We start from the raw sequence: 24,450 nt of genomic DNA, 5'->3' as shown, positions 1-24,450 counted from the left end.
TATAAATGCTGGAGAATGACATGGAGATATTAAGCATCCTGTTTTGCTTTGTGTGACAGCCTTCAGTATTTTTTTCTACCAAACAAGTAAAGAGTACTTTTGAGCATGCTTTTTCTGAAAGATTGTTTGACCAGCCTGAATAAATGCCTCACCTGCCTTGTATTATATGCTTGTAAAACTCCAGTTAAAATAACTAGTAAATTCATTAACTGTTCTTTAAAATTGCCTTGTAGAGTGCTTTTTTTTGTTACTGTTGTTAAATATAGTCGTAATCGTGGGCATGATTAAAGTTAATCTTTTTACATTTTAACTTCTCTGTTATCCTGTGTACTAGTTTCTAACAGCAGAAATCTTAAACATGACTAGACTGACAAGACTTTGAGACTTTGTGAATGGCATTCCTCTCTTCCCACTTTTGAGTTCATGATATGGCTTGAGAGTATAAGAGCACGTATTTATATAGCAATTCTCATCGTGTTTCACTGATGATATATTCACAAACTTTTTGTCTCTTAGCTTCTGATAAAATTAAGGATTTAGCTCACTTTGTATGTATCTTCTATATCAAAAATCAGCTGCCACCGCCTACTCATTTCCTCAGAATTTTGCCTCTGCTCATTTCAACAAACTCACGACTTCAGTCCTGTTTTTCCCACATAAAGCAGATCTAGAGCACTTGTGAGAATTAAGCCATTACTTCTCAAATTTTGCTTGGAAAATCACTACTATGAGACACATATTTATTGTCACAAACCACACCAAACTGGTCTTTATTTTCATAGTTAGAACAAAATAAATTTCAGAATCTCTAGGCTTTATTTTACTAATGAAATGACTGTGTAAGGATTTGTATCCAGAAACCTTTGACTTGTTTTAATTGCTCATTTAAGGTATACCAATCATCATTTACTGTAGGTAGACACAACCTGTTGAGATTTACAGTGTTTAAATACTTATAAGTAAAAAAGACTATGTATTGAGTCTGTCATTATGAGCAGAAATATTCTATACCTAGAAGATATTTACATGCCTATGTACATATGTGGATATCCATATAAAAGCAGATATACATAAATAAAATTTGCTATCTATAATATTTGTCCCCAGAGAGCATTTTTGGTGAATATGTTTTCTGAGTAAAACTCTTTCTGCCTTTATTTGAAAATGTTTTTACTTATTGTTTATGGCATCTGAATACACCACTACTGATACAGGCTGCATTAACAATAACTAACATTTATTGAGTGCTTACTCTTTGCCAGGTACTGTACTAAGCACTTTTGCATGTTTCTCTGTGTTGACTTCACAACAGCCCTGTGAGATGGAGGTAGTGTTATCTCCATATAACAAATGAGGAAACTAAGGCACAGAGAGGTTAAATAACTTCCCCAAGGTCACACAGCTAGTAAGTCATGAATATGGAACTCAAACTGAGACAGTTTGATCCCAGAGCCTCCATTTTAACTAGTAAACTATAGTGCTTATATGGATTTATATAAATTTCTACTTAGAGATTCATAAAACATTATATTTGTTGCATGAGCACAAATATATAAGCTGCAAGTAAATTCTTTCTCAGTTGTATCTCTTGTCTCTCAAAACTATTTTACTCATACAAATTTTGTGTCTTCTAACACTGTCAAGAGGCTTTTGCTTGGATTTGTTTATGGATATTGCATAATCAAGTATATGTATTACTCCTTAAGCTATTTCTAAGTTATATAATACAAAATATGTGCTAGGATAATTGAAGAAGTTTCTGTGTATTTAATAAATTGTGACCAGCCCAATAATGGGCGGATGGAATCAGGAACGGTCCAGTGAATATCTGTTAGACTTGGTGAATGCCACCAAGAATGTCAGCTCTTTCATTTCCAAAATGGTATTTTTCAGGTGAATCTTTGCAGTCCCTATTTGTTACTGAGACGGGCAGTACTGGCTTGTTTACGTCAGCTTGTTCAGAGAGAAGCAGCTGAAGTTTCAGAACACGCTGTTATGCTTGTTAAGGATAGCAGAGAAGAGTTGACTCCAGGTAACTCTTTTTATTTGTATTATCTCCAGCCAAACAATTGTTTTAACTTAAATCTTTTGTATAAACATGAGTTTTTAAAACGAAATTTAAAAGTTAATATCTGATGCCTTAAACCTGCTGCAAGTGATAGTAGTTAACAGTTATTACCATTCCAGCCAGTGAAGTTACTGCTTTAGAGTAATGGTTCTCAAATGTAGGCCCCTCCTTGCCCAGCAACATCCATCTCAGCTGGGAACTTGTTAGAAATGCAAATAATTGGGCCCTATCCCAGATCTGCTAATCCAGAAATCTGGGAGTAGAGCCTGGCCATCTGTTACTGATGTTTCTACAGTCCCTGAGTTAATGTGTATTGAAGTTTGAGAGCCATTGGTTTAGAATGAGTTTTTTCACAGTAATCAATTGAAATTGGATTTAGTCCTGAGGTCATTTATCATATGTGCCTTCCTTCCCCCACCCCCAAATCTCATTTAATAAAATTTCTCATAGATGAGTGTGCTTCAGGTTAATGGGTTTTTGTACACCTTCTGCATTTTAGAGCTCAGTAAAAGGATTTCTTAGGCAGTAAGATTTGTTTTAAGTATATCCCTTCACTTTAAAATTATGTGAGTAACACAAATATGCATTTAAATTCAAACTGCCTACAAAAACAGTAAGAATAATATCTTACACTTTAAAAGTGTGTAGTTTCCAAAGTGCTTTATCACTCTTTTAGAATGTCTCAGACTTCACAAAGCTTTCCAATATCTGAAGCTCTCGGATCCATGATGTGTTTTACTATCATGCTGTACTCTTTAAATTACAGTTTTATTATTATGTTAAAATTTTTGCTCTGACTTGAGTTTATCAGCATTGCTGAATTTGTATAGTAATCATTAAATAAGTTGCAGAAATTGTTTGAAAACTATTCTGTGATCGCCTGCCTTAACCAGAGAAGTGTTAATCTTCTAACCATGTTTGGTAGTCTCCCCAAAGTGAGCTTTAACTTACATTTACGGCTGAAATTATCTGATTTTTGCTTTAGGCTTTTATTATGTAAATATACTGGTACATAATTACTGAATTAGCTGTATGAGTAAAATTATAGTAAAGAACTCATATAATTCCTTTTTAAATTTTTGTAATTTTTCAAGCCCATGGAAAAGTTGAACTGTGCAATGAAAAGTTGAACCTGTGCAATGAACATACCTCCTACTTGGTATCTTTAGGATACTCATCTTACATCTCTCTTGATACATACACACAGACCTTTTGCGAAACCATCTGAAAGCAGGTTGCAGACATCATGATGGTTCACCCCTAAATACTTGTTTGCGTTTTTCAAGAAAGACATTCTCCTTACATGACCACACATTATTTCCACACCTAATCAAATCAGCATTAATTTGGTAGCTTCATAAAACGTGCAGTCCTCACACAAATTTCCCATTTTCCAAAAAAATGTCCTTTTTAACTCCTTCCTATCCCTCTCACCCCCACCTAAACTTAGGATCCAGTCATGACTCACACATTACATTGGGCTCTTCTGACTTTTAGACTCCTAATCAGAAACATCCCTACCACATACTTCTGATCTGTAAAAGATAATTCCTCTTTGAAACAGTCTAATAGTAGCATAATCTTTAGAAACTAAATTCTTTCATAAATGCCAAAGGAGTTAAGTCTTCAAAGGAAAATGTATTTGTTCTTTGGACATTTCCAGAATTAGAGGAAATAGATGGCTAGATTGAGGCTTATATTTCTTCTGTAAAATGATATATTACTTTGCAGTGGGAATATTGTGTAGTAATTTATACTAATTAAATAGTGTATTTTAGTTGTAGTAATTAAACACTGCTCTCCATACAATAGTTGTTGTTTTCTATCTGAGTTTTACTCTCATGTTAATAAATTTAAGACATTTATACCAGCGTAAGGAAAGCTTAATTATGATTATTTACTTGAATTAACTTTAAAGAAAAGAGAAAATAATCATACCAAGAAATATTGTATAAACTTTTTGTAAGTATTGAATGGTAGGTAATTTGGTTAAAATGTTTACTTAATATAAGGAAAACATACTAGTTACTCTTAATAAAGATTTACCTTTCAATGATACTGTATAAAAAATAACTGTGCAATTACTATTATTATGTTATAGAATAATACTGTAACTGTGAACTAAAATAGACCTCAAGTTGAGGTGCAGTATTTGGACTAGTTCTTTGGAATATATTTACACGTAATATTTTAATAACTACTGAATGTGTGTGCTTCTCATATGGCAGTTTTGTTTTCTGTATTACTTAGATCATTGATTTTCTTTTTGTCAGATGCTAACATCAGAGAAGTGGGCCTTGAAGGGGCGTTATTGACCTTGCTTGACAAAGAGACAGATCAGAGATTATGCCATGATATCAAAGAGACTTTAAATCATATGCTCACATCTATGGCAGTGGATAAACTCTCCTTTTGGTTAAAGCTTTGTAAAGATGTACTGGCTGCATCAGCTGGTAAGTACTGATGATTACCAGCTGAAATAATAAAACAACATAAAAGCCGTATGTAACATTGTTTACCAGTGGCAAGTCATCAGTCTTGTCTGAATATTTGGATCATAATTGCTTGTTACTTTCTTTAAATGAAGTTTCTAGTGCTAGTTTTAACACTTAAAGCTTACTTTTTTTCCTCTTAAGATTTCTACTATGACTTTCCTATATAAAAAAATAAACAAAAAGTTATACTATAAAGGGGATGGCCTAACTTACAGTAGCCCCATCATTTATTTTCATACATATAAGAAATATTTGAGGGATTACTTCAAATAAACTTAATAGAAAGCTCACCAAAAATAACGACATTTTAAGCGAACTAGTTTCCCCACTCTTAGTAATGTTCATTTCAAGTAGTGATAGAAAATAGTGTTATTTCCCTAATGCCTTTGCTTGTAAAAGATAATTGTTAGTGAGAAAGTGTTTTAGAGTCTTTAAAATTTATATCCTTGGAGTAAGAGAGAAAATAAATGAGGAAGAAAGAACATAGAAACCAGTTCTGTTGCAGGTACTGTACATATTTTATCTTTACCTGAGTAGGCAGTATTATTCTATCTTATACAAGAGAAAAGACTTGGAAAGGTTAAGTAATTTTCCCAAAGACACACACATATGGATTCGAACCTTAGTCCGCATGACTTTTAAAATCTAACTTTTTATTGTACTTCAGTAGCTCTCAACTCCATTACTTAAGCCTGACAATTTAATGTAGCTCTGGTCTCTTGAGTTACATGAAAGGAATAAGGCTACCATCAAAGTCCTGGCATTATTTTTTACACTCTTCTCTGTCTACCTTGATTCTTGTTGGTACTTTTCTTTCCCAATGATTTATACCTGCTCTTTCAACCATTATGCTCTATATATGTTTTCCTTTAATGTTCCTCTTCTGTCCCCACTAAGAACTTACAAGGACTTTAAAAGAAAAAGGACTTTGCCATAATTTTATTTGGGACATACAAGATAATTTCAGGAAAACAGATTGGTTTGTTTTATAGCATTAGTTCCATTTTAAATCAAGTTAAACAGTTAATAAATTAACAGAGTCTGGTATCAAGAGGAAATAATTCACTACTTAGTGACTCTGACCATCAGGACAATTTGAGACTGTAATTACAGCAATGGGTCTATCTCAGAAAAATATTTGTAGACATTTTCGGTGGGTTTAGAAACTTACTTAAATTCATTCAATGCCCCACTGTTAAAACAACATCTCTAGTACAATCCACCACACTCTCTACTAGGGAATTTTGAGCTTCTTTAAGTATATCCATCTACATAGAGAGGATTGATAGTTTTTCTAGTATTGTGTTCAGTTTTTCACTTTGAATTTAACAACTTTGTCATTTGGACCTAAAACAGCTCTTATACCATTTCTTTAGGTACCACTGTTACCAGTAATTATTAGACATGATTATCTTACATTGTTAAAAGGTGCGTGATTGATCAGCGGTAATTCTAGTCTGAATTTGAAGTCATTTATGTTCCTACATAAACATATCTTCCAACTGACTGTAATTATGTGTATTCTCCCTTGATTAAAGATTTTACAACTGTAACTTGTGTGGATACAATGCAAGAAGAGGAAGGAGATAAAGGGGATGATGCTTCTGTTCTGACCACCAAAAATGATGGCAGACTTCATCCTTTTACCAATCCCCGATGGGCAACACGAGTCTTTGCTGCTGAATGTGTCTGTAGGATAATTAACCAGTGTGAGAATGCACACAGCGCACATTTTGACATTGCTTTAGCACAAGAAATGAGAAAAAGAGATTCAAGAAGTAAGTGGCATAATAATAAAAAGACCAAATGGTATACATAGAAATGCTGTCTGCCTATAGTATATTTTTAATGTTGATACACATTTTTAATGATTAACCTTCTTAAACTGGCATTCACTTTTGTTTAGTGGACATATGTGATGTATTAAGTTTATAGAGAATAGTCATGTTCTTGAAAAGTGGTATGTGTGTTAGCTAGTTCCCATAATTTATTTTCCTAATTTTATTTTCTGAATTGTAACCTAAAGCAGTTTTGCTTATAGATTATTTTGGTTTTACGGATATTGCTTGGAAGCCTATCTCAGTGTAAAGTAAACCTACTTGTAAGAACCATTTTGACCTTTTATTGTTCAGTTGTTGTTGTTTTTTTAACCTGAATATGTGTGGGTTTATAGTTTGATGTCTGATTTTTTTAATTCACTTAAGCACATATGTTCAAAGACAGAATGCTCATATCTAAATGCCTTGGAAATATTCTTTACCTAACAAAAGAGTCATAAAGCAAAATATTGTTATTGCCAGTCTGAAAGTATGAATTAGGTATTTCTGTTCTAATGATTTTTCAAGCAGGCACTTACTGAGTCTCTTATTTGTGATGAGCACTGTATTGATAGGCATACAATTAGTATATTATAGATGCTTACTGATTCCTGTCCTCCCAATTAAAATTGTAATTGGCACTTAACTAAGATGAGTTGGTTTCTTCACTGTGACCTATAACTAGTATACTTCTTTGAATTAGTCTCAGATATTTTTTAGATAAAGGTTAGTTGCACCTGTAAACATTTTATTATTGAAACAATGTTAAATGTTGTCTATGTCTCTCCCCAGTAGAATTACACCAAAGAATATGTTGTAGGGATGAAAGGAATTCTCATTTATAAACTTGATAGGTAGAAATATTTTTTATGCTCCCATCATTTGTATGTGTGGAAGGACATGCGAAAATAAGGTAATGTAGTCCATATAAAAAGCCTTGTAAAACTTTTTTTTTTGAGATACACTAAGTCTTTTAGCTTCGACTCTACGTGAAGATGGTGATTACATTACCGCCTAATTCATCAAAACCCAAGGTCTCCTAACTACCCTCTAATGTGCTTTTATCAGAAAGTCCGAACAAAATTTTTATTGAAGGTACCTTTAGCACTCTTTTAAAGGATGCTAATTCTGACACTGGTTTTTGAATAGCTGTATAGTTATTTGCTTTGGGATAGTTTTTTGTGTATAAGTATTTGCAGTGGTGCAGTAAATCCAGCTTGATTTAACAAACAGTAAAACTGTAAATCAAAGCAAAAGTACTTAAAAGAAAGTCTAGGTTATGAAATTAAAAGGAGGAAAAATGATCACTTAACAAATCTTAGTTTCAGCATATTCTTTTTCTTAGTAATACATATTTTTTAATCTTCTAGATGACTTTTTGGTGCTACATCTTGCTGACTTAATTCGCATGGCTTTTATGGCTGCCACAGACCACAGTGACCAGCTCCGTCTTTCTGGCCTTGAAACACTGTTAGTTGTTATTCGGCGATTTGCAACTATTCCGGAACCAGAGTTTCCAGGTCATGTGATTCTGGAACAGTATCAAGCCAATGTAAGCACTTTCTGTTAGAGAATTTTATTATTAAACACCCAGATAAAAAGTCTGTGACACTAATTGGCATGTCACCTCTTAATACATAAATGAGTGTGTATCTCTTGCTAATATATCACCAGTATAATCAGTATATGTTTAAAGAAGAAATCTTCAAGTGAACACAAAATAACACATAAAAGAGGTCTTTTATAATGCTAAAGGTTTATTTTCATAATTAAAACCTTCTTGATAATTTGGGGCAGTAAAGGACTTCGGTAATGAAATTCCTTACAAGATAGCTAAATAAGCTTAAGATAACACTAAATCATTAATAAACACTCCATTTAGGCTACATGCATGTTTTATCTTCAAATTATTACTGCTAGAATATATAACCTTTTTTTTTCTGGACTTAGAAAGAATTCAGATTTCTGTTAACTCATTCTGTAATCTTTTTAACTGGTATTTTGACTGGTGCATTGAGCAATGTAGGAGGAACAAGGAAGATAACAAAATCATCCCACATTACATTATATGCATCACATGTAATCTTAAGTAGCATTCATCCAAGGATGCCTCTCATTATTATTCAGAGGCAGCTTCTGGTGGCTGGGAGTTAGGGCGTCCAGAGCAGTTCACCAGTTGGTTAGCAGGCTCCATCACATCCTGCCAGCAGGTCATGCCGATCGATGTGTGTGTTTAGGGAGAAAGCAGAAGGAAGGAAGGGGAGTTATACACAACTATCATATTGGAATAAAATATTACAATTCAACTTACTTAAGGGGAGCTCTATTAACATTTTTAATCCTTTTAAAGTTGCAAATGATGGGAATAAAATTACAACTCATTTAACCAGAAAAGGGAAATTGTTTTCAGGAATCTTAGTTGGCTCTGCTCTCTTCTGCACTGGCTTTATTCTCAAGTTTGCCCTCTCCAAGTGGTATCAAGATGGCTGTCTTAGCATGAGGATTCTTTTAAAGAGAGCACTTCTTTCTTAGTACTCCCAGCAAAAGTCTTGAGGAGAGCTTTCATTATCCCAGTGCAGGTCCCTGGAGCCAGGTGCTGTCAGCTCCATTGCAACAACGTGGGCTAGGAGTTGGGGAGAAAGAAAGTTCCCCAAAGGAAAGCTGGGATGCTCTTAGCTAAAAGTAGAGGAGGATATACTGGGCAGGCAAAAACAACATTGTCTGTAATGCCTATTATAAAGAAAGCGTTTTAAAATAGCATTCAAAGAGAAAGAGTTCATTCTGTCTTACTTATTGATTCTTGAATGAGCATGTAATTTCTTGCCAGGTAGGAGCGGCACTTAGACCTGCCTTCACTTCAGAGACACCACCTGATGTCACTGCCAAAGCATGTCAGGTAAATGGTTAAAAAGATGAATTTTCAGAAGTAAAACCCTCTCTTAGGAAGCAACTCTCCAGTTAGTATTTGATACCAAGGTTTTACATTTTAGTTGCGTAAGCATTAATCTCAGCTGCCTCTTTCCCTTTACTTTTTAAATTGAAAGAACTTTCTCTTTCTTATGACTGCACAGTAATCTAGTATATGGGTACGTCACCAGTTCCCTAATAATGGAAGTACAGATGTTTTCATCTTTTGTTATTATAAATAGTGCTGTGGTGAATGACCTTCTTTCTGTATAGGTTATTTCAAGGGGTCCAAACACATCTGTGAGATACACTCCTCAAAACTGAATTGCTGGGATAAAGGGTACATTACTGGAGTTTATCAATTTAAACTCCTCCGAGCACCATATGCAAGTACCTATTTTCCCAGAATCCCAGAAGCATTGTGAGTTGTCAAACTGAAATTTTTGTGTATGTGATGGAATAAAAAGGATCTCAGGATAGTTTAGATTTGTATTTCAAGTGAAGTTGAACATTTTTTCATATATCTAAGAGCCACATAAAATACAGTTTTAAGTAGTTGCTTTTCTTGGAGTGGTTGTCAAACACTCAATATCCAGCCCCAAATGGCCTGAAATAATTAAAAGCAGAACTGACATGAATTAAATTAATTATGAACACAACAGAAAAATCTTAACTCAGTTCTTTCAATTTTTTTAATTCAGTTGTGTTTAGGAAATGTATGAATATCTTAAATATTCAGAGAACTGTGCTAACTGTTGTACTGAATCTAATTTATCATCATTTTATTATGTGTTTTTGCTGTTAGACACTTGAAAACTTTTGTGAAATGAGAGGAAAATTAAATCAATAGATGGAAGAGGAAAAATTAATTTTTTCTAGTAAAGGAGAAATCTGGTAACACCCAGCAAAACCACAGACAGCCTGTGTTAATTGAGTAAATTTTTTGCACTGGAGCATTATTAATGATCTTTTGTTTTAAAAATTAAAAATACCTTCAAAAGAATCAAAATCTTCATTGAGGTTTTAAATGTTAGGTAAATTTCTCTCTCTTCAAAGAAAGAACCATGCAGTTAATCCCTGATTTTAAAATAAGATGAAATAATCAAGATTGGAGATATATAATTCAAATGTTAATCCAAACATTCATGAAAATGGCTTCATTTCTCCATGTTAGCAGCATCTGGGACTCTGATTCATAAACTTGCTGGCACTGGTTTCATTTTTTCAGACTTTGGTCTTCTTTCCCTTTTGAAGTGCTGGCTGTTGACTGTCATTATCAGCAACATCCCGTTGGGCTTCTTGATAGCAAATGATTTCAGTGACCAGATTCCTGAGATGTGGGTGAGCTCCGCTGAACTCACAAGGCGGGTATTTATAATTTTAAATATAACTTTTGACTTTCCTAAAAACTAGGTTTGCAGTGCCTGGATAGCAAGTGGAGTTGTAAGTGACCTTAATGATCTCCGAAGAGTTCATCAGTTGCTTGTTTCATCATTAACAAAAATACAGGTTGGAAAAGAAGCTCTAAGTCACTTATATAATGAAAGTGCTTCTACCATGGAGATCTTAGCTGTGCTAAAAGCCTGGGCAGAGGTTAGTACTTCTCAATTTATGACCAGAATTTTGGAAGTTGTTAATAACTTAGACCATAAACTGAAATTAGCTATTTAAAACACAAATAAGTCTATGTTTAAGGTTAATGGAAGTCTTTCAACATGAGATTTATTTATATTTTAATTGATGTTTTGGCCAAGCATTCTAAAGTGTCCTCCAGTGTCTGTTACCTGCTGCTTTAAGCAGGAGCAGTCATGAGCCAGAGAGACTTTATAATAGTCAATGGAAATCAGCTTTTATTGAAACCTGAATTATTAGAAGTATGGGGTTACTTGTATAGTCTGTCAACTGTATAACACATACTTTAATATTTTTTAATGCTCTTTCATAGGATGACTTTAGATTATTAAGTCAGTCATTTTATTTTCTAAGATTAAAAAAATTCTTAGAAGAAAATATTTAACTTTTCCTTACTTTTTAATCAGGAAAAAAGTTATATAATTTTAAAATGTATAATGGAAGTGTTTACACATATACAGAAGTAGAATAGTATATAATGAACCCACATATACCCATCATCCAGCTTCAGCAGACACCAGACTTGGCCATTCTTGGTTCATGTAGCACTTTAAAGAAGTATTTAGTTTCAGATTGCAACTGAGAGAGTTAACCAATATGTAAGAAAGGATTTCCTTCAGTAGAGCTGATTAAAACCAGAAGATTGTCGAGTGTCTATTTTTGTCATTATTTAATGTTGACAATCTCAGTTAGGAAGTAGTTCTACCTAGATTTAATAAGTTGGATCTAATGTTCTTTAACAGTGAATTCTAAGTGTGTTAAATATATACTAAAAGTAGAGCAAACAAATTCTGTAATTTCTGTAACATATTTTATAAATAGCTGTATTTACATAGTGTCCTTTATAATGATTTGAATCTCTGTACTCTTGCATAAGCCATTAATTTCTCCTATTCCATCCTTAGTAAAAATAATGACTGACCAACAAGTTCCATGTACTTGAGGCCCATAAGTATCTGAAATCCTTGGAGCCAGATATATTTGGAATTCAAAATTTGGGGGATTTTCAGAAAGTAATAGTGCATATTCCACGTATCCATCCAGAATGTCTGGGACAGTATAATAGAATGTAATCAAACACATTAATATGTCTGTGTGAAATGTTTGAATAGTCACATTGTGTTGGAAAGAGACTATAAATAGCCTCACATAATTCAGTTTTGTCACAAGATTGATTTCCCACAGACTTACAGTTCTCAGAGCCTTTTGGATTATAGAGTTTTGAACCAAGGGGTAGTACACATTATGTGCTGTGTTGAATACTTTAACATTGTATAGTCCTGTAAGTGGTCCATGTTAAATCTGTTTAGGTATACTTTTTGTAGTGATTTGGTGGTAACATTGGAGAAAAATACTCAGTATTTCAGCTTCTTTCAGTTCAGAGATGGCATCTGGAGCCATATGTAGAGATGGGTTGCAAGGCTATAACTAGGCCTAGTGAAAAAGAACACTATGATCATTTAGTTGTAGCGGTCATAATTGTAAACTTCAGAGTGGCAGCGTATTTGTCAAATGTTTATTTTCCCTAATGTATCTCATGAGATAATACTTTTGGATTTTTCTACCTTAGTTTTGTGTATATGACTGGCTACACGTGTATACCTTCTTGGTATCACGATGCATTTTAAGTCCAGGAGGTTCAAAGATAAGTCTGTGTCTTCAGCAAGATAAAAATATTGTAGCATCTTTTCAGTGGGTACAAGATTTTCCTATTTATAAAGTACCTTTATACAGGTCTACATAATTGCTGTAGAGAGACATAAAACCCACAACCAACCTTTGAAGACTGCTGCCTGTTCAGAAGAGAGTGTCAGAAATGGGTCGAGCTCATCAGACGGGCTGCTTGACTTAGTCCATGCAGATCTCAGCACACTGAGTAGGCTCTGGCTCTCTGCGCTTCAGGATTTTGCTCTCTTAACTTTGCCTTCCGAATTTGCCTCCCAACTTCCTGTTGAAGGTAAGAGGGTAAAATATTTACATGGTTCCTAGAATGACAGTCAGTAATGTGTATTTTTAAAATTTCTTCATTAGCAAGTGATATTTATCTGAAACATTTTTCCCAGAATAGTTTTCATTCATAGAATAAATGCATGGGAGACTGGCTTTCAGGGTGGAGACCCTGAAGTTGAATGGCTCGGTCATAAGGCATGTTCGTGTTCCCTCACAAGACACTGCCAGATTGCTCCCATGATTATATAATGTATACGCCCACCAATACCATGTTTCTGGTTTTCTGCATCTTCCCACCATTATATGTTAATCATATTTAATGTTTGCCAATCTGATGAGTATGAAATAGGTTCTATTGGTTTATATCCTTGATTGAGAGTCTTTTTTCCTAGGTGTATGGACTGTTTTTCTTCTTCTGTAAATCACCTAGTCATAGTCTTTACTCATTTTCTACTTGGTATTTCTCATTTTCGTACTGATTTGTTAATCCTTCATGCATTTTTAACACTGTCCCTTTGTGGTTCCATATCTTGTAGATATCCTCCCCCAGCCCGTAGTTGCTCTTTTTTTTTTTTTTTAACCTTTTTAAAATTAATGTAATCAATTGTTTGTGGTTTATGTTTTTGTGCAATGCCTGATATGTTTTTTTACTTGCGGTCATAAAGAAATATAAGCTTTATAGTTTTGCTTTTTACATTTTGGACTTTAGTCCAACTGGAATTTATTTTCTGTTTATGGAATGAGGATGGGGATCTAATTTTATAGTTAATTATTATTAATATCGCATTTTTCGGATTGGATATTTGGTAGCTGCTCTTAATTTTCATGTTATTCCAAAATAGCTATTAAATTTTTTCTCTCTTTGATATGAATTTTAGCCTGTCAAGTTCTATTGGAATTTTAATTGGAATTATACACAAAGAGATATGTAGAGTGTTTATCGCACTTTGTACTTTTTAATAGCATAAAAATGGAAACAAAATGGAAATAAACCGATTATTTGGCATATTTTAATCAGCAAAAGTGAATGACAGACATAAATCAACATATGTAAATCTCAAAAACATAATGTTCGGGGGAAAGCAAGTTCAAAAAGGATACATACAGTATGAGGCTTTTTAAGTAAACTTACAGAATAACAGCATATATTGCTTATGAATATAAACATCTAGTGTGAGTGTGTAAGACCATGAGAGTGATTCACAATGACGTGATGAAAGTGGTTACAGAAGGAAGGGCAAGCATTAGTGGCATCAAAAGTTTTAGGGTATTTTGTTTTGTTTAAAGGAATAAGAGATTTAAGAAAGGTAAAATGTTAACCTTGGAGGTAGATAAATAGGTATCGATATTTGTTTTAAACATGCATATCCAGAACAAAAAAAATAAACATGCATATACACATCACATATTTGTTTTTAAATATTTTGTGATTAAAAATAAAAAGTTAAGAATTAACCTGCAAACTTTTTATAAAGCTGTTAAGGTACATCAGCCCTATGACCCAACAAGTCTCAGGAGAAATAAAATCATTGATAACAAAGCAGCATGGGTGAATCTCCAAAAACATTGTTAAGCAGAATCTCAGTCACAAACAAGTGCAGACTGTATATTTTTCCATTTCTCTGAAGCCCAAGAACAGGCAAAACTAATCTAGTGATAAAAGCCAGAAAGTAGTACCCTTGGCGTGTAGGGACTGACTGGAAAGGAGTCACAGAGGAACTTTTGGGATGATGGAAATGGTCTGTATCTTCTAACAGAAAAGAAGGAGAGTGTAGTGTGAGTTAGTCTCTTCTTTTATTCCTCCTGAAACCGTTTGCTTCCCCTTTTTTGTAGGTGGTGCTTTCTACACAGCAGAGACTAGTGAAAATGCAAAACTGCATTATTACAGCTCCTGGGCGCTTATCCTCCACGCTACAGCACTGTGGCTCACCAGCACAGGCTTCGTTGTTGCTGACCCAGATGAGGGGGCGCCTAATCTCTCGAGGCCTGTAACACCAACTTCCATGTGTCAGGGCTCGTCTGGAGTGACAGTAAAGTCCCCTGAGGATGTCTACACCGAGAGATTCCATCTTATTTTAGGTCAGTAAAAGACCTTACCGGCTTCCAACCCTGCAGAGTTTTTCTTGAATTGTGCCTGGTTGTCTGTCTCTCTTGGTGGCTGTTACATCATTCTTTGCTAGGCATTAGTGATAGCCTTGATATAACTAAGTAAGCTTGTATACATTTTATAAAATTGCAGATTTCATTATATTAAGTCTAGAATCCCATTACAAGCTGGCTTCAGCAACAAGTTGAATTTAGAAATTGCAGAAGTAGTCTAGTTCTTTCCACGTGATTTTTTAAAGACCTATGTGGTGTGTACAAATGTTCTGAATTTCTCCGTGTGTGTGTATAAAATGTCAATATACCGAGTCATGTCCCCTTCCCCATTCTCAAGGACTGCAAGGTTCAAGAAAGTATACTCAGGTACAGAACTACAAGCAAGTATTTAAGGTCAAAGATAAATGAGGTTTTTAGATTTATGAAGTTTAACCCATTTTTTGGCTTTCCTGGAACTTCATTTTTAAAGTGAGGTATCTTTCTAAGATACAGTGACTTTCTAGAATAAATATTTTTCATACTTACCTGGTTCTGAGGAAGCAACCTATTAGAGACCTATTAAGTAAGTTATTAAGTGAAATGTAAGGTTTATAAAGGTAGGTGGTTAAGCAAGGTTTATGGTTCATAGAGTTTCTGTTATTCCTTTCCAGGCCAAACATGACCAGTTTTCCTATAACCTTACGTATATAAACATTTTGTTTCCATTTGGCTTGAGACGAGAGCTTTTTAAAAACAGACTTTTATACAGAGAAGGTTGGCAGAGCATAAGCATGTAGTTCGACTACCTCAGTTCAGATTCTTGGTATACCCCACTGAAACAGACCTTGCGCAAACGAAACTGTTTAGGCTCTGTGTGCTCAAGGGGAGTGGTAATAATAGTACCTACTTCCTCAGGTATTTGAGAGTGAAATGATATATTTAAAGTGCACTGCCTGATACATGGTGATCACTCATTAAACAATCAGGTTTTAGTCGAAATTAAGCTATGAAACTATGTGTTAAAGTTTTCTGATGCAATCTTATTGTAATTTCTGCAATAGTGCACAAGCCTAATTGACATTATTCTTTGTGTACATGTTGATAAAAACAAACTATTAAGAGATCGCTTATCACTTAATTTTTTTATCACTTAATTGTTTATAAAGTCTTAAATTCATTGTGGTTTATCTGCATTACCCTTTTGCTAAGTTTATTTGTATATCTTATCAAAATAGAAAATTATTTAACCTCATAAACTAAGAATCTCAAAAAAGCCTCATTCTCTCCTGCTTTATACAGGAATCAGTGTGGAATTTCTGTGTTCCTTACGTTCAGATGCAACCATGGAAAGCATTACTGCTTGTTTACATGCATTACAGGCCCTTCTAGATGTTCCTTGGCCCAGATCTAAAATTGGCAGCGATCAGGTGATTTCTTGTTTTTTTTGTTAAACTTCTGTAGATTTTAGGGAACAGGAACAGAAACATGTTCAGGTTATTAGAAGGGACACAGAGAAGTAAAAAGGAAACTAAAAAACTGCACAGCTAGACCTCAGAACTGAAATGCCATCATCAGCTGTGAGCAGTCTTCCCTCTGACTGCCACTTTCTGTCTCTGCTTTTGCTGCACTTACTTCTGCTGTCACCAGCCAGCCCCTCTGTGTAGCAGCATTCCGGCTGAACTTTCTGCAGTGATGGGAAGGTTCTGCATTGTACTGTCCGTGTCTCTTTCTGCTTCCGTGCACCCTGCCCTTCATATACATCTGCATCTTACACCTCATTTCACCAAGAGAGCGTCGTCTTGGTTCATGTAGCTCCTGTAGATTACGTAGTATTCCTTTTGGCTGAGTTCTCCATCACGTCTTTTTAAGAGAGGACTGGCTAGCCTGTAGGTGGAGTCAGACACTAATACCAGACCCAGTTGTGACCCTGGTAAAAGGATCACTGTACAAAGTATGGCACTTCCTTTAAGTGCTTTCCCAAGAGCAACTGTGTATTGGGCAGGCACCCTAAGCATCATGTATTACCAGTATATTGAATTGTGTATTAAATTGACTCTCAGATGCTAAGAAAAATGAATGGTATGATTTCCTTTCTATATAGACTATTATTTAATTTACTACCACTATTCTTTATTAGGTTTAAAATATTAGGTTCCTGCCTGACTTGGAGTGTACCTGAATACATTTTAAACTTTCTGTTCTTGTTTATTCTATATGTTAAAACAAGTATTATAATGATAGATTTACTCTCATTTTCAAAGATGAAAGAAAGCTACCACAGTAACCCATGCAAAAGAAAAGGGGAAAATGAAATAGTGCTTGTGTATTTTATTCTTTAGTGAGAGATTTATTCTGTGCTTCATCACTTATCCTCTTAATGTCATGCTTTGCCATCATTCTTTATTAGTACTAGAAATCTTAATATAAATCTGGGAATCTACATGGCAGTCCTTGTATTCTTTTAGCCACATTTTTCATCTTGTTTTGGAAATTTCCTTGTTTGTTTTCCCAGTTTAGGACCTGTGTGAAAGTGATCTTTTGTCCTAGTGCCATCTCTCAGAAAACTGGACAAAAACCTGTTTGTCCAATCTGGAGTTGGTTTAAAGTGGAGCACGTGTTACATAACTTTACTGCCCTAATATCTTTATTTTTTTGTGAGCCATCTGTTACATTCTCTTTCTCTGAATTTTTTTCATGGCATATAACATTGTGTGTGTGTGTTTTTTTAAGTATGCAATTTTCAGTTTGGTCTCACCCAAATATTTTCTGTGATAGGACTTGGGTATCGAGTTGTTGAATGTACTACATCGAGTAATTTTGACCCGAGAATCACCTTCCATTCAGTTGGCTTCTCTTGAAGTGGTCAGGCAGATTATCTGTGCAGCTCAAGAACATGTGAAGGAGAAAAGACGAAGTGCAGAAGGTGAATGTTAACCCATACGCCAAATTAATCACATGACATCATTATTTTTTAAAGTATTGCTTATGTGTCTGTGTCATTCTGAGAATCTGTTGTGTGTAGTACAAGTGAAACATCTCTGGGTATGGCTTCACATCCTCTCATTCACCTCTTCATGTTAGCTTGGATATTGTCAGTAGCTAAACTACTATTCCTTGGAAGAATTAGAATTTTAACAACCCTAGAAGAGAAGAAGAAAAATCCCTTTAGTAACTGGGTACTTATTTTAGTGTTTACCAATGTACATGGAAAGAATTACTGACAATTTTAATAGCTTAAATTTTGCAAAATGACTAAATTGCTTGTTTACAAGTCTAATTTGGTATTGGTGAGTTTATCATTTAAGATTATATTTGACTACATATAACAGAAAATACAATTTAACAGCAGATTTAAAACACAAGAACTTAATTCTCTCATCTAAAAGAAGTCCAGAGGTTGGCAGTCCTGGGCTGGTGTGGCAGCTTCTTAAAGACACCAGGGGCCTCGATCCCTCTCTCTCTGCCCAGCCACTACCAGTGCTGAGGATGTAAGGTCAGTGCTGGCATTCTAGCTATCATGTTCACATTTTTAACAGCAGGGAGTTGACCAGACAGTATTACAAGTCTGAGAGGGTCACCAGGGATTTCTTTTGATCCATTGCAACAAGAAGTCAAAATAAAGACAACTACTTTTACCTCCATAACTGCTTTCTGTTTCAGTCTTTAAGACCCAGGTTAACCCACTTACCTGTTTTACATACAACAGAAATGACCTCAACTGCCCTCTACTAGAAGCAAAGCAAACAGGCAGTATTTATTCAACACTGTTCTTTTTGTCTTTTAGTTGACGATGGGGCTGCTGAAAAGGAAACCCTGCCAGAATTTGGAGAGGGAAAGGACACAGGGGGACTTGTTCCTGGGAAATCGTTGGTCTTTGCAACACTGGAATTGTGTGTGTGCATTCTAGTTAGACAGCTCCCAGAGCTAAATCCTAAGTTGACAGGTAGCCCGGGAGTAAAAGCTGCGAAGCCACAGCTGCTGTCAGAAGATGGAAGCAGGCTCGTTTCGGCTGCGTTAGTTATCCTCTCTGAACTTCCTGCAGTGTGCTCTCCTGAAGGTACATGTGGTCTGTGATTGCTTTACTTAACCTGGAAGGAGAGAGGTGGTTTTAATAGATAATGGAGAAAATGATTGCTTATTTTTTTCTCATTAAACTAATGCTGACCCAAAGGTTTGGGTATTGTCTTTAATCCTTTAAGATTAACATTACATTCTGGTAAATTGTTTTACTAAAAGGGTGAAAGTAAATACAGAGACAGCATGTACTCCAGATAGATGTGCTCTTCTATGGTTGAAAACAGTTTAAGCCAGTGGGTAGCAATTTCTAGCTCTTGGGCATTTTTTGGTATAGTATCTAATGGACTTTCCCTACCTGATGACAGAAGTTTCTCATCATACCCAGTTCTGTTTGGAATCAAGTCCCTACTTTTAATATAGTGTTTAAGTCTCTCCATAGAGCTCTGCTGAGTCCAGCCTCCTCCTGATTCCTTCCGTGTGAATCTTAAACCCAGGAGGCTTCATGCACACCCCTGTTCTGTGCTGTTGTCGATGGTGTTACTTGGTCTGAAATGATCCCATCCTCTCCTCTCCTTTTAAAAAATGTGCCTTCAGGTTCAGCTCCAGGCCTACCTCATCTGTGAAGGCTTCCCTTAAAAACTCCAGCTCATGATGAGTTTTGTTTTTCACGTGTGTGTGTAGCTTCTATATGTAGATACATAGTTTTTATGTGTCATATAGAGGCATTATATGTAAGTGATTATTATATAGAGAGAAAAGATAAATGTACATACACAGGCATATATGTCTTGTTTCCAGCAAAACTATATATCCTCTTGGACTCTAGCACAGAACAGGCACTGAGTACTTAGTAGATAATTCTTAATTGGTAAGCATATTTCTGCTTAAATGTGTCTTGACCAATTTACATGCTGTCTTATTTTCAACATGACTTGAAAGCTCCTTGAAAAAGGTTTAATATAAAATCAAATGGATAATGGTGATGGTTACACAACACTGAATGTATTTGATGCTGCTGAATTGTACACTCAAAAATGGTTAAAATGGTAAATTTTACGTTACAGATATTTTCCCACACTAAAAAATAAATTTATAATTAGTCAGCTACCCAATAAAACAAAATAAGACAGCAAAAGATAATGATACTCTGATACAATTTAAGTGACATCTCCAATTACAACCAAAATTTAATCTAATCCTGAAAGTTATTTAAATTATCTCAAGTTACAATCCTTTATGAAAAATAATCTTAAAAGCTGGGAATCTTTGACATTGTTACTCATTTGGTGGTTTCTTTCTAGGAACTATATATAGGCTGAAATAATGTTTTTAAAAAAATATTTTCTAGGAAGCATTTCAATTCTCCCTACTATATTGTACCTCACGATTGGCGTCCTCAGAGAAACTGCTGTGAAGTTACCCGGGGGCCAGTTATCTTCGACAGTTGCAGCCTCCCTTCAGGCTCTGAAAGGAATATTATCCTCTCCCATGGCCCGCGCCGAAAAGAGCCATACTGCCTGGACGGACCTTCTCCGCAGTGCTTTAACGACGGTTCTTGACTGCTGGGATCCAGGTAATTTGGGCTCTCTGGAAGCAGTTGTGCAGTTCATTTTAAAAGCAAGAGGGATATTTTTTTGAGAATAAGCTATTTACTTGATCATGTTTGGCTGTCTCATCTCGAGGAGACCACATTCACTATGTATTTGTTAAAGCAGATGTATCAGTAGATAGCAAACATCTATTTTAGTATCTTTACCCTTTAATGCAATTAATGACTGGCAGCCTGTATGTTGACAGTGAGAGACCTTTAAATGTAATAGTATGTTCATTTTAAAGTATCTAGGGGGAGGGGATAGCTCAGTGGTAGAGTACGTGCCTAGCATGCATGAGGTCCTGGGTTCAATTCCCAGTACCTCCATTAAATACATAAATAAATAAATAACCTAACTACCCCACCCCACCCCACCCCAAAATAGATACACATATTATGATCCATGTCTAGCTAACACCTGAAAACTGCATAAGGTATACATTATAAATAAAAGGACTGATCTGGTTCATATCCTCACTCCAGTACTAGCTAGTGACAGGCCAAGTTATCCAACTTCTCTGAGCCTTAGTTTTCTCATTAACAAAATAAGGAGATTATGTTGCAGAAGTTACTAGAGCAGTAATATAATACATGAAAAGCATCTTGCTTTTTACCTGGCATATATTAATAAATGATAGCCAGTATTATGTTCAGTATTCATTAAAATTAGTTTTTCTCTTTGTGGTTTTGTAGTATTTATTTTCAACATTATGTCCTGGTGATTATAAAGAGTCTGTAGGCATACTATAAATTATCCCTGCCTTGTTCAGTTTATCAGTATCACAGTTCACTGTATTTTGTTTCAGGTGGTAAAAAGTTTTCAGTTGAATTTAGCATTTTTTGACGACCAGCTTCGTGCCAAAGCTGGGAGTATCGTGCAGTTTAGTACCTATAAATTGCTGTGGGGTATGATTAATACTTTAAGGAGTTCCTTGAAGGCAACAGTAATGTCTTAATTATCACTACACTCCTAGTACAATAAAAAAGAGAGAACTGGCACAGAAATAATCAGCTCTGTTTGAGTGAACCAGGCAAAGTGTGACAGTAGAGGTCTCTGGAATCTCACGCTTAGATGGGAGTTTGGGGAGCAAGAGGTGTAATAAGGGACATTTGTGAAGGGAATGGGGAAAGCACTGTTGGGCAGAGAAGTCAAACTGCAATGCAGGCTTCCAGCAGAGCTCAGCGCACCTGCCCACAGAGGGGTGGGCGGAGGAAGATCTCTGGAGACTGCCCCTCCTCCTCTACCTCCGATGTGGCTGCCCTGGGGTGAAGCCAGCCCTGGGGGAGCTGACAGCTGACTCCCCACAGCCGGCAGCACCTTCCCCCGCCAAGGGGAGCTCAGGGGTTTGCCTCACTAGCTACCACAGGGGCTTCTCAGAAGAGTCGGTTTCTTAAAGTAGAAAGCATCCTCCGTTCTCCACGTGGACATTATAGAAATGGATTCTTGCACAACATTTTGATCCAAGCCTGGAAGACCTAAATATTATGGTACATTTGAGGATGGCAAGTAGAGCAATCAGGGAATGTGGGTTTGAAGGGCAAGAGTAGGAGGGCGGTGAATGATGATTAGTAGAGAGGTGAAGTTGGATGGTACATGGGGCCAGATTATGGAAGGTTTGGCATGACTGGTACTTTGGACTGCTTTTCATAGGCATGTGTTCTTGAAGGGATTTACATTTCTAAAGACTCACTCTGGCAGCAGTACAGAGAAGAAGGCAAGACTGTTGGAGATAAGATAGTAGCAGTAAAAATAAAGAGGAGTAGAATAATGCAAACTAAAATGTTAAGTAAGTAGTAACAGAATTCACTGATAGTTTGGCTTAGGAATTGAAAGGGTTAGGGTGATGTGAGCATTCATGTGACTTGAAATACCAAAATGAGGGCTTTCAGGGGAAGATAGTGAGTTGATTGTAAAGTGCCTGCAGGATAGTCAAGTGGAGCAGAATGTGAAGCAGTCTGGAGTTCAGGAAAATCTGGGCTAGAGTTGGTTTTAGACTGTATGTATTGGGAATTGTCAGTATAGCCTCCGGAATGGTTGGAATCTCCTAGCTCGAATTTATGGAGCAAGACAGGAGGAGGTTCTGAATATTACACAGTAACAGAAGCCAAAAATGAGCGTTTTAACGACTAGAGAGTGGTCAGCAGTGTAAAATACACCAGGGGACCGTGCTCACAGTGTTGAGGTACAAGTGAGGAGGCAGGAAGGGGAGGGATCCAGTACAGGCTCCTCTCCACAGGAAGACAGGGAAGCTGAAGGAAGAGACAGGCTCAAGGAACTGACTCTAGCATGAGGTTTTGCTTACAGGGGAAAAAGAAGGTGCAGATAGGGTTGGAAGTATCAGGGTGGGAAGCAGTGTCCCTTTCCTGGACAGAAGGGAATAGTATTCACAGCGCATTTAGAAGGATTAACCTCTGCCAATGTGAGGGAAGAAAAGGAGATAAAATGGAAAGTAATAGGTGTTGGTTTTTAAGCTGAGACTTACGATGAGCTTGCCTTTTTCACCTCGTACAGACACAAAGATGGTTTTCTGTTTTCTGTCGGGGAATGAGGTTAGGATCTTGAAGATTTGGGCTAGCTACTGAGAGAAATCAAAGGAGCTGATTGTGACAGCGAAAACATTTGCTAGGTAACAAATTGCCCCAAAACTTAGTGGCTTCAAACAACAAACATTTCTTATCTGACAGTTTCTGTGGGTCAGGAACTGGGGAGCAGCAGAGCTGGGTGGTTCTGTCTCAGGGTCTCTCTTGAGGTTACTGTCAAGAGGTGGGCCAGGGTCGCAGCTAAAGAACCCATTTCCAAGAGGACGCACTCACCCGTGGCTGTGGCTGCCGGTGAGAGGCCTCAGTCTCTCGCAGGCTGGCAGCAGGAGGCCTCAGCTCCCTACCACTTGGCCTCTCCGCAGGGCTAATGCTAAGGGAACCCTGCACCCATCGTAGGTAAAGGAGAGTGGGAATAAGAGGACTGGGGCAGGGGTAGGGGGAATTAGGCAGTTTTAGAAGGAACAGGACGAAGAATCTGTGGAGCTTTATATTACTGAGAACAAAAAGACATTTTTTACTACACAGACTAGCTGAGTATGTATGTTGCAGTTTCAAGTTGCTATAAATAACTAAAAATAACTTGGCTAGATGGGAAGCAGTGGGGCATGATGGTTCACAGTATGCTCTCTGGATCAAACTGAATGCCTTGCTAACTGTGTGATTTAGGCAAATGACTGAATTTCTGTTCCTCAGTCTCTCCATAAAATGGGGGAAATAAGAGAACCTACCCCATGGTGCTATTGTGAAGATCAAATATTTAATACATATAAAGTGCTTATAGTAATGTTGTCATAATTTTAAATGATAGCTATGCACCTGTTTTACCTTAAAATTATTCAAAGTATTTTTATAAAATAAATCCCACCCATCCATAATATTTTGCTTTCATTGCTGCTGGCTCTCAAGTGTCAGCACTCGAATATTAATCTCAAGCCTTTCTCTCTCTGGCCACCCAATGTAGCAACTCCTTGGGTCGCTTTCTATTATCTCTTAATTTTTTTTTATATATTCATAGACCTGGTGACTGGCTGAAATTGAATGATTTACTTCCTGGTATATAGTATATCTTTGTAAATTGTATTCTCAGTGCCAAAAAGAGTCCTGGCACATAGTAAATGTTTCTTAAAGATTTGATGAATGAATGTTATCAAAGCTACTACACATATATGTAAGTAATTTTTTCATGAGGAGCAATCCATTCTTATACAATTTAATGAGCTGAATTTGCCATGCCTTTTCCTTTTTAAATAACATTGATTTTCCACAGCAGGTTCATTAAAATTATTTAATGAGAGTATGACTTTGGGAAATGAAGGTAAATTACATCTAATAGAAAATTCCTTTAAATGATTG

At 36.1% G+C, this 24,450-nt stretch overlaps 1 protein-coding gene and 1 long non-coding RNA gene across 13 annotated transcripts in view; one reads left to right on the top strand and one right to left on the bottom strand.

Annotated features, from left to right (window-relative positions):
• Nucleotides 1-24,450, bottom strand: part of LOC107033841 (uncharacterized) — a 73,664-nt gene that overhangs the window by 3,161 nt on the left and 46,053 nt on the right. For 3 of the 7 annotated variants that reach the window (XR_012073499.1, XR_012073495.1, XR_012073494.1), the window contains 5 exons: nucleotides 20,346-20,552; nucleotides 18,637-19,036; nucleotides 16,581-18,088; nucleotides 12,697-12,867; nucleotides 8,118-8,580 (listed from right to left, as the gene is read on the bottom strand). This is a non-coding gene — a long non-coding RNA (uncharacterized lncRNA). Of the gene's footprint in view, nucleotides 1-8,117; nucleotides 8,581-12,696; nucleotides 12,868-16,580; nucleotides 18,089-18,636; nucleotides 19,037-20,345; nucleotides 20,553-24,450 lie in introns of those variants that run through there. The other 4 variants (XR_012073496.1, XR_012073498.1, XR_012073497.1 and 1 more) reach the window with 4 other exon arrangements.
• The window catches only part of HEATR5A (HEAT repeat containing 5A), an 85,845-nt gene that overhangs the window by 57,457 nt on the left and 3,938 nt on the right, over nucleotides 1-24,450 (top strand). For all 6 annotated transcript variants that reach the window (XM_072962901.1, XM_072962902.1, XM_072962898.1 and 3 more), the window contains 12 exons: nucleotides 1,894-2,032; nucleotides 4,342-4,521; nucleotides 6,102-6,341; nucleotides 7,751-7,932; nucleotides 9,208-9,276; nucleotides 10,701-10,880; nucleotides 12,654-12,876; nucleotides 14,703-14,948; nucleotides 16,248-16,375; nucleotides 17,724-17,871; nucleotides 18,733-19,005; nucleotides 20,314-20,538. In XM_072962901.1, the coding sequence (XP_072819002.1) occupies nucleotides 1,894-2,032; nucleotides 4,342-4,521; nucleotides 6,102-6,341; nucleotides 7,751-7,932; nucleotides 9,208-9,276; nucleotides 10,701-10,880; nucleotides 12,654-12,876; nucleotides 14,703-14,948; nucleotides 16,248-16,375; nucleotides 17,724-17,871; nucleotides 18,733-19,005; nucleotides 20,314-20,538 (2,233 nt within the window). The remainder of the gene's footprint in view (nucleotides 1-1,893; nucleotides 2,033-4,341; nucleotides 4,522-6,101; nucleotides 6,342-7,750; nucleotides 7,933-9,207; nucleotides 9,277-10,700; nucleotides 10,881-12,653; nucleotides 12,877-14,702; nucleotides 14,949-16,247; nucleotides 16,376-17,723; nucleotides 17,872-18,732; nucleotides 19,006-20,313; nucleotides 20,539-24,450) is intronic.

Source organism: Vicugna pacos, chromosome 6 (assembly GCF_048564905.1).
Source record: "Vicugna pacos chromosome 6, VicPac4, whole genome shotgun sequence".
Classification (NCBI taxonomy): Eukaryota; Metazoa; Chordata; class Mammalia; order Artiodactyla; family Camelidae; genus Vicugna; species Vicugna pacos.
The sequence above is the reverse complement of the archived record's forward strand: the minus strand, read 5'-3'. Positions and strand labels throughout refer to the sequence as shown.